This window comes from Schistocerca americana, chromosome 11 (assembly GCF_021461395.2).
Source record: "Schistocerca americana isolate TAMUIC-IGC-003095 chromosome 11, iqSchAmer2.1, whole genome shotgun sequence".
Taxonomy (NCBI): Eukaryota; Metazoa; Arthropoda; class Insecta; order Orthoptera; family Acrididae; genus Schistocerca; species Schistocerca americana.
The window spans coordinates 41,364,230-41,374,943 of record NC_060129.1 but is presented as its reverse complement, the minus strand read 5'-3'; the positions used below and the strand labels follow the sequence as shown (position 1 = coordinate 41,374,943).

Here is a 10,714-nt window from a genome sequence, read left to right as displayed (position 1 = left end):
AATACAATTTCATGACATCTCAAGCTGCAGACCTGTATTTTTATATTTTCACATTATCTGCTATCACTCTATAGTACACATTATTGTACATTTTTTTACAATTCTACCATATTCTAATGTTATTTCACATGCATTACAATTTATTGTCTCCCTGCTACATCCATTATTTTATAGGCCTTCAGGGCACCAACCAGAGATACCTATTTGCATGAACTAACATTTACTTGTAGTTTCTTTCTGAAGTGGAGTAATGCATATGTCTTGAGACTACCCAATTCAGTGAAACGTTTGCCACAGCTCTCACATTTATGAGGTCCCCAACCAGTGTGTTTTAATGCATGTGTCTTGAGATCATCTGATCTAGCAAATGATTTCTCGCAAATCTCACATTTGTGAGGTTTCTTTCTTGTGTGAACTGATTTGTGTCTCTTGAGATCACCTAACATATTAAAGGATTTCCCACAAATCTCACATTTGTGAGGTTTCTTTCCAGTGTGGATTAATACTTGCCTCTTGAGAGTGCCTGACAGAGCAATAGATTTCCCAGAAATCTGACATTTGTGAGTTTTCTTTCCAGTGTGAATTAAGGCACGGTTCTTAAGATAGCCTGACAAAGCAAAAGATTTCCCACAAATCCCACATTTATGTGGTTTCTTTCCAGTGTGAATTATAGTTTGGTGCTTGAGATCACGTAACACAGTAAAAGATTTACCACAAATCTCACATTTGTGAGGTTTCTTTCCTGTGCGATGTAACTTGTGCCTATTGAGAATGCCTGATATTGCAAAAGATTTTTCACAAACCTCACATTGGTGAGGCTTATTTCCAGTGTGAATTATTACATGCCTCTTAGAGTGCCTGACGTAGCAAAAGATTTCCCACAAATCACACATTTGTGAGGTTTCTTTCCAGTGTGAATTATTGAATGGTTCTCGAGAGTGCCTGACACAGCAAAGGATTTCCCACAAATCTCGCATTTGTGAGGTTTCTTTCCGGTGTGAATTAATGCGTGTGTCTTCAGATGACATGACTGGGCAAACGATTTGTCGCAAGTTTCACATTTGTGAGGTCTTTTCCCGGAGTGTATGAATGTATGTCTCTTGAGATCAAGTGACCTAACAAACAATTTGCAACAAATATCACATTTGTGGGTTCTCTTTGCAGTAAGTAGATCAGCCTGGGCAGTGACATTAACAGCTGTAGATAAAATTCCATAATCATTTCTTTTCTTCGTATCATTTGTCATGTGTGTGTTATGTATATCATTAAAGGACCTATTTGAAACTTTCCGAGTTTCCTTATATGAAGACAACTCATTATGTTCTGCGACAGAAACTTCTGGCTCACTATCTGACAAGGTATTGCTTTGTTGCTCATCACTACAGCCATGTTTTTCATGATTGACAGTAGTTAAAACTTGATAATTCTCACTTACTTTCAAGTGTTTTTCCAAGCTAACAGTAGTGTGAAATACATCACCACACCACTTACAAACATACAAAGGTGGTTGCATGCCATCAGTGTGCATAAACACATGCATTATGAGTTTGTATTTTGAAGGAAAGCTCTTTAGGCAGAAATTACAGCTATATACAAGAAATTCCTTTTCTCTTGTACTACAGTCATATTTGGTGACAATTGGGCATTCCTTATGAATAATCACATCTTCTACATTGGTACCAAATTTGTGTGTTGACTTCTCCATGTCTATCACCAACTCACTTTGGACCAGTCTATGGTGACAAGTTTCTTCACATGATATGCCTCAGCTCCCACCAGTATTCTGAGTCAATCTGAAGAGTGAGGAGGAGAATGTTAAATATTAATATATATATATATATATATATATATATATATATATATATATATACAACAAAGAAATAAGATTTGAGTGTCCATAAATCCAGTGCTATAGGCCACAAATCATAAAAGTGCATATGAAATTATATATTCAGTAACTGTTAGTGATTTAAAATTATAATATTCCACCAGAAGGAAAGAACTCATGAGGTAAAAGTGGTTTACAACGAAAATAAGGAGAGGAAAGTCAATAATAATTAACCTGAGTCATTGCATATTTGATTTGGAATTTTTAGATGAGAATTAAAATAATTCACTTTCATGTGTTACAATTTTTTTTTAAATACAGTGCTACGAGTTAATAGTCTACACCAATTCATAGAAGGTACCAAAAAACTGTATCAGTTATGTTTTAATTAAAAATTATTACGTTCAAGGTATTTAAGAATTAAAGGGAATAACTTTCAAATGTTTCTCTTCCATCATCTTAGCTCTGTAAGTGACTTTTCTTTGTTTTGCCAACACTTTCGCCTTTGCAATGATAAATTTACTTCACATAGTGAACAGATTTTTTTGTTTGATTCCCAATTAGTCAGGAACTAGTGCAAGCTTCAATATTTTGATTAGGTTTCTAGTATGGACAGTAATTAGGTGGATAATGACTGTTCATGAACAAGAATTAATGTCCCATTAATCAAGGGAAATAAATAGCATACTGATGAATGAATGTGAATGATACACTTGCAAATGGTTTCAATATAAGACTGTTTTTTGGCACTGAAACTTAGATGAAGCCTTGCACAAATGGAAATACTGTCTGAAAAGATGGAAATGGTTGTAAATTTTCCAGTACTTTTGCAGTGAGCCTTTTTGAAAATTTTTAGATCTTCACAACATCTGATCACCTGGTATTGTAGAACACCATAGACAAAGACACATGTATAAATGGCCACGTCATCATCCATTAGACACAGTGCAGGCTGACATATTGAGAGGCAGCGATAACAGCTGATGCATGATCTACCCCTGTAGTATCTGAGTCCCATTACGACACCTGCAACTAAACCCTTTCCCACACAACACAGATGTGTGATGCCTTTCAGGTCTCCAGTATGTGCTTCATTTTGGATTTTAAAGACTACAAAATACTGAGGACGTGCATGTTTCAGCGTTTTCCTTCTATTTTGATTGTAACTTTTGACTTCTTTGTATTGTGTTGGACGTATAGTTTTTTTTATCATATCTGGCAGCTTTCGAGTGTTTTTAACTCGTAACTGATATCATGTCGTATGTCAGATTCCAGGAGTTAGCACCTGAATCTCTAAATATTGCCTTAACTTCTTTTTAACTTAACTACTCACAACATATATTCTCATACACATGGAAGTGAAGTAACTGAATATTAATAATGAAGAAAAAATCCAACAAATGTCAAAGTAAGATTTCAAATAAATACTTTCGTATGTTTCTCAAAGTACTACAAATAAAACTTAAATTTTTTTGCTTTGCCAGTCTTTCATTAACAACCAAGAACAAGAAACAATTTCTGGAAAACTTCAAGGATAAATAAATTTTGATGTTAATTATTTATCAGTAGTTTTAGAGACCTCCATTTAAGCATTGTGTAGGTACAGGGTACTTGCGTTATGTCCTTAATCCTTACTGCAAAACACTTTTTGTGACAGGTACATTCATAAACTATTCATGCAGTGATGATGGAAGTCCAAAAGTATTTTTTCAACACACATACAACAGTTCGGAGAGTAACGCTGCTGATGGTTTACACCACATTTGTTAAAAATTTTGGCACTATAGCTGTTACCTCTACTTTATTCCTTCCTTTGTTCTCTTGAGTCTCAAACCAACAAGCTGTCATTATGAACAAACACCGTTTCTTACAGTAATGTGAAAATATTACATCTAGTTCCACCTACTAAGGAAAGATTATCTATGTATTTGATGCCAGGGTTGGAGAGCGCTGTGAATACAAGCAAGCCTATAAAAGCTTTTATCTCAGAGACATCAATAACCAGCACCAAAGGTATGTTCATTTGAATATTTTGATATTATCAAAATTTTGTTGCATCACTATTGAATCCCATCTAAAATACCGTGAGGGAAAAGTACACCTGATTTCTTGTTCACTGTCTCAATTCGTATCCAATGCACTACCACTAAGTCACAGCACAGAATCTCCAAAGCAATGTCTTACTGTCTTGTACGAATATTTCTTGGGTTGTGCATTTCTCCATTTGAAATGAGCTTCCCATACCATAAAAGCAGGAATCACAGTGGTATGACTATGCCCTCTGTTATCATTATCAGCACCACCACCTAGGCCCTGTTCTGAATTTTGTATTACCAATATCTATCATGTAATCTTGACAAATATCACCTTCATCCAGAACTTCATAAATCTTTTATTCAAAATATAGGTTGAAGTACAGTTCACTTACTCTCAGAACTCATGGATGATAATGATGATGATGGTGATTATGATGATGATGATGATGATGATTTTGTGGGGCGCTCAACTGTATGGTCACTAACACCTGTACAAAGACCCAATTTTTACACAGTCTACTTTTTTTTTACACAGTCCAACGTAGCCACTGCCATGAATAATGATGATGATGATGATGATGATGATGATGATGAAGACAACACAAAAATCTAGTCACTGGGCAGAAAAATCCCTAACACATCCAGGAATCAACAAACCCGGGACCCCGTGATCCTGAGGGAGCAACTCTAGCTACTAGACCACGAGCTGTGGACTGAACTCATGGAGAATAATAAGTCCATTTAGGCTGGTTTGAATGGTTAGAGAGATGTGGCACACACTGAGTATTGTAAAAGACACTGACAGAAGTCACCCTAGTCATTACACTGTAGTAATAACAATAAACACAAACTGTTGATAAAAATCCTTGCTGAGTAGCAATCATAGAACGAGTGTGGTATCTCTGCAAGACATCATAGCAACTTTATTATGTATTTACTGAGGGTAAAACTGTCTGAACAGCATCCTGCTTTCATAACAAGAAGTCGATCTGAGGCATGTTAAGTGGTTATAACTAAACTGACTGTCTTCTGGATGCTGCAGTGTGGGCTCTATACTACGCAGGATACTGAAACATTGTAGCATGTTCATTAACTGGTGTCCTCGCCGAGTATGCTGAAAAATAATTTTTCACTTTCTGGCACCAGGTGAAAATATGGCGCTATAAGCAGTCAGGATGAGGTATCAGTGCAGGAATGGAGGAGAAACGATCAGACAAATGATAATGGTGGTTCTGGTACGTTTATTAGGATATGATCAGAAATAAAATGTTCCAAATGGTCTACTGACTCTGCAACATGCTGTATCCATGACATGACATGATTAACAGTTGCCCACAGCATATCCAGTATAATGAGATTGATTGTCATCATATAATATGCTCCTGATCAGGAGTATCTGGAGACATCCCTGATAAATCCTTCAGTATCCCAACATCCACATGTCACATGAATTTAGGTTGGGAGATTTTAAAGGCCACACATCATGAAACTGCCTAGGTATAATGAGGGTGGTACAGAAGGTTTCATGAAACCAATCTTTCACTTGACAACTGACGTATCATGCCACGCCATCTCACATAAAAATAATGGTGCAGACACTGTTTTGTTCTTGAAATGCTGGAATCACGTTGAATAACAAGATCCTTACAAAGCTCAAATGTCACTGTACACCTGAGAGGTCCAAGATGTGTCATTATCCCCAAGTAACACTGACTGAGAATGAAGGGGCTTGTGAAACCACACCACACTGTCACATAAGCTGAGTGCAATGGATGTTCCTGCACAACATTTCGGAGGACAACCCCATATGTGGCAGTTCTGTGCATTCACAGCCCCATGAAGAGTAAAATATGCCTTGTCCATCCAAAGAATATTCCCCAGCGAAAAGTCACTCATTTCCATACATTCCAAAATATGAAGGGCAGAGCTATACTGTTGTAGATTATCTTGGGGCTTCTTTTTGAACAGGACATTATGAGCCTTATAGAGATACTAGTGTAAATTGTGCCACAAAATCTTTTGAACTGTTGACGGAGGGGTGGGGGAGGCACACACACACACAGAGAGAGAGAGAGATCGAGATCGTGTGACAACTCTAGCACTTACTGCAGAAGTTGAAGCATCTGCTGTATGGTTGGCTGTAGCTAAAACTAACTTCCAACGACTGCTATGGGAATGTAATGCACCACTCCATCACCTATTTCTTCAAATTTCTTGATCATATTCTCCAACACATTTATTGACGTAGGACCTCTCCTCAGGCATTTTTTTGAATGATATTCCTGCAATCCAGTGCTGCTGTTCTCATAAAACAACTGTACCACCAGTGCATGGCGTTTCTTCTCAATAGCCACTTCATTTTATATGGAAGGCTTAAACCTTAACTATGGTGTATACGTGGACAAGAAAAAATTCCCGAATTTCTGAGTTAGAAACGCGCTTTCTAGGGTGAAAAACTTTTTACTGGGTGGAAGTACATTTTTCCATGTAAAAAATAGTAGCGTTTCCCTATGAGCTATAAACCTTACTAATCCCTTGAATGGTTATGGATTCATAAACCTGCATAAAATTTTCTGGCAACATAGGAATCTCAACCTCTCAAAATTCAAAGCGTTTTTGAAAGATTTTTGGTGCGTGGAAACATGTACACTACATATTCTCGTATCACAAAAGTCTGAACACGAATTCTACCAATCACATCACAGTAGCTTCCAAAGCACTGAAATCAAGATTGTGACGTGCTTTTGTCAGCCAAGCATAGCTCGTGTCACCATGATCTCGCCAGCCTATGCCAGCAGATATTCAGAGCATGGGAAACGTGATGTAGTCAGTTAATAACAACATGCATGTTACACCGTGCAAACACACAAATGGAAAAAGTTAATGGTTTAAATTAATATACATCAGTACAACCACTAGAGAAGTTAAGTTTTCATATATAATATTGACTTTCGAAAAGTTTTTGCTGTTTTTCGGAAGGTGTGGTTAGGCAGGATCCTAAGAGCACCAGCTTCAATTGCCACAGCTTAATATTTCTGACAAGCACAATTATAAATTTTACTGATGTGTACTGGACACTGTGGGTTATGTAGCTGCATACATGTTCTGTAAAGCACTTTGACTTTTCCCATAGTAAAGCCAGTTACATGAGAAATCTCTCAAAAACTTACTTTGCACTTGTTTTCGAAAGGCAACTATACTTTTTGCCAGCATTATTGCATAATCTGAAACAATGAAAGAACTATAATAAATATGACACACTAAACTCGAAACTTTGTCACTTTTTGTGTATTACCTTTGCAAGATATATGAAACGCAAATGTGCCACCAAAATTTGACATCATGTCATAAATGGCTGTTCTTCTGGGCCCAGAATTCTTCCACATGGCTGGTCCTCAGCATTAAGTTTTGAATGAGAATCTAATGCTCCGTGATTTAAGAAATTCATCACACATTCTCACACGTAACTACATCAAGCATAAAAGGAAATATACTTTGAAAGTAAAGCTTCTGAAAGCAACATTTACAATATTTTCCTGTGTCCTGTTAGAAATGTAACCAGTTGGGACGTCACTCATCAAAATGCGCCCAGGAATGAGACGTATTAGAAGCAGTTTGTTGTTACAAAATATTGCAGAGTGTTTAATATTGCTGTAGGCAGATGCTTGTGTGAAACTTCCTGGTAGATTAAAAACTTGGGACCTTAGTTTGGAAGGTAGGTGACGAGGTACTGGCAGGAGTAAATCTGTGAGGACGGGGCATGAGTCGTGCTTGGGTACCTCAGTTGGTAGAGCACCTGCCCGCAAAAGGCATAGTTTCCGAGTTCGAGTCTCAGTCTGGCACACAGTTTTAATCTGCCAGGAAGTTTCATATCAGCACACACTGCGCTGCAGTGTAAAAATCTCATTCTAGATGCTTGTGTGTGCACTGGTTTTGTTGTTGCGAATGCCGCATTTTCTTTGCAACTAAAGATTTTTTGGCGATACTCCCTCATTTATATTTTATTGCTCAAGTATTATTCCGCAGTGGCGGGCTAAAATAAATTTTTTTGTGTATCAATTCTTAGCAATCAGAATTACGAAAATTTTACTGAAAAAGAAAATAAATCAGTGGAATTCTGAAAAATCCCTCGTCTGGATCTGAAGAGATCCGAGTCCTTTTTGTGTGGCTACATTAAAGACAAGGCGTACAGCAGTAACCCCAACACCATTACTTTCTCATCAATGAACACACCCATAAATGTTGAATATTTCACTTAGCAACAGATTTCTGTTCAAAATCTATATACTGCAAAGAACAGTATATACTGCGTTTTCTCAAAATTTACTGAGAGACCACCTGCAGAGAGCCATTTAATAATTTTCTGAAAGACGTAATTAACAATTTCCTCAGCTAATTCTTGTTTCTTGGGTGTGATTAATGTATCAGAAAAAGATCTAGCTTTGCATCTTCATGAATGTAAAGTTACAAGTCATTAATATACATTAACAAAAATATGGGGAACAAAACTGAACACTGTGGGAGACCATACTTGATACTTCCCCAGTTAGAGAGGACTGCTGACTTTTGCACACTATCTCTACTGTTAATTTCAACCTTTTGCATTCTTCCAATTAAATATGAATTAAATCGTTTATGCATGTCCTACTGACAACAGGCTTTTAGTGCTCTGTTGGAAGTGCCATCAAGTCCATGAGAGCTTTCACTTTGAGTGCGCTTATTAATTTTCTAATTTCAGTTTTATCAAATTACATAGGTATTGCTTCTTCCAGGTACAACCTTGTATTTTCTAATGAACAGCTGGATCCTATTTTCTCTACAATATTTAAAATCATGATTATTAAAAATACTCCTTACTTCTGATTTTTGTTAAGCTTTTTATTGAGTTTGATCGGAATACAATCATTCTGTGATTTCGACTGTCCTTTCTAGCAATATCCCAAATTGCTTTAATTTTATTGTCAGAGGTGCTAATCCGAAACATAATGCACACACTTCTGGTCTTCTTAATAACTTTTCCTAATGCTGTGCAACAGTTTTTGTAATGTTTGGCTCTTTCTGGATAGTTACTCCTTCTAGCTGCAAGACAAATTTCGATGTTCTATATACAACATATTTTTATCTCTTTAGCAAGTAACAGCTTTTTAAATTGTTTCTTAAAACTACGTTTCGTTGTTTCCTTAGAGAAATAATTTTCACATTAAATTTTAAATTGGAATCAGGTTCCCTGTACATCTCATATCACGCTTTGTAATTGTTAAGTGTAATGCACTATTTTGGAGGATTGTTTTGCAATATGTCATATAGTATAACTAGCGGTGCATCATGATCATAAGGACCATTCTCAAAAGGAGAAGTTTTTATCTGATTATATTTTTCTTCAGTCTATAAAATATCTCTCTCAGTGCTGCTTTCCTCTACTACCTATGCAGCAAAATCAACAACTGATATCAAACTGAAAGAACCACGTCATACTTTAAGTTCGTTCTTTCTATCCACACTCCCATCCACTCACGCAGTCCGCTCCCTCTTGCCCTCACATCCACTCCCTTACTCCACTGCTTTCTTCCCCTCCCCCTCCCCCTGTGCCCTTCACTCCCACTCCCCTTTCCCTTCCCCTTCCCCTCAATGGTACCTTGTCCGCCTTTTCTGCGCTAAGGGGGCAGTTTCACAATCTTGTGTTCCATTTCTGCTGCTAAGCTGTGAAGTCCATATCGATTATGAAGATGTAAATGAAATCTGACCACCAATATCTCCACCTTGGTATAGCAGCGTTGAGTTACTTTTCTCTTCCAGCTCATGTGGAATTTCCTCATTCCTTATTCTTGAACTAGGAAATCTCTCCTTCAGCCTTGAATTGTAACTGGCATTGTCGATGATAATCAGACAACCCTCATTGAACAGACTCAATAAAGGTAAACACAAGGGTTCAAATATGTCCCTGTTTAGTTCTTCATGATAATCATTGGTTTTGGAGCATGTAAATAATAGGTTTTGGTAAAGCCATGCTCAGATCATCCTGCATGACACATGGTAAGTGTGTTTCCTTTGCTATACAGTACTTTCAACCCATCATTGCATTTTGAAGCCTGTTAAATGTTGTTTATTGCACTATTTCGATTGAGCCACATCTGATAAAAATAAATAATACGTAAACGATTATTTGCTTTTCTGATGCCATGAATTTATCTCGGAGAAGTAGCAATGTTTACTACAGTATCGGATCCTCCATCAGAGTGCATCTTTCATCATTGCATTTGCTGTGTATATGCCAAAGATTTCAGAATTCTTCCTCTAGATTGGTGGCTCCCTGTGAAAGATATCTTTAAATTTAAATCATCTATATTTTGCCTTGTAGGATACTCGCCATGGTCATGAAATTTCAATATAGGACAATGAAGAACAGCTTTCTAGGGGTGTTTCCAATCTGTTTCCTGGACACAGATTTCCATCGACGGCACCTCTGCAAATATTCTCAGTAAAGTTCGTGGTCAAACATCAGATGCCTACGTTGTAGAAGTGTGCAGAGCTGGTAAGATTTCGTCTCTTTTGGCATTGTAAGGTCATGAAGAAATATGTTTACCTTGTATATAACATTATTTGCTGGCTGTGTGTGTTTTGGAAAACGAGTCATCTTAACTCAGAAATAAAAATTGCAATACTAATCCATAAAAATCGCTGCTCTCTTGGTAAACATTTGCTTCTGTCCAGAGTACACAAGTGAATGTTGGATAGTTAGTGTCAAAAAATCTACAAAGCTATGTCAACAGCAGCATGAATTAAGCACAGCATTTCCATATGACCTTGTGTGTCTGGTACCCATTGCTTGTGCTACTCGGAAGGCACCTGT

The 10,714-nt window shown here is 37.1% G+C and overlaps 1 protein-coding gene across 1 annotated transcript in view; it reads right to left on the bottom strand.

The window, feature by feature from the left end:
- Positions 1-200: 200 nt before the first annotated feature.
- LOC124553218 (zinc finger protein 708-like) overlaps positions 201-10,714 on the bottom strand; it is a 33,092-nt gene continuing 22,578 nt past the window's right edge. Inside the window, exons 3-4 of the mRNA XM_047127110.1 lie at positions 864-1,115; positions 201-762 (exon numbers count right to left, since the gene is read on the bottom strand). Of these exons, the coding sequence (XP_046983066.1) occupies positions 201-762; positions 864-1,115 (814 nt within the window). The remainder of the gene's footprint in view (positions 763-863; positions 1,116-10,714) is intronic.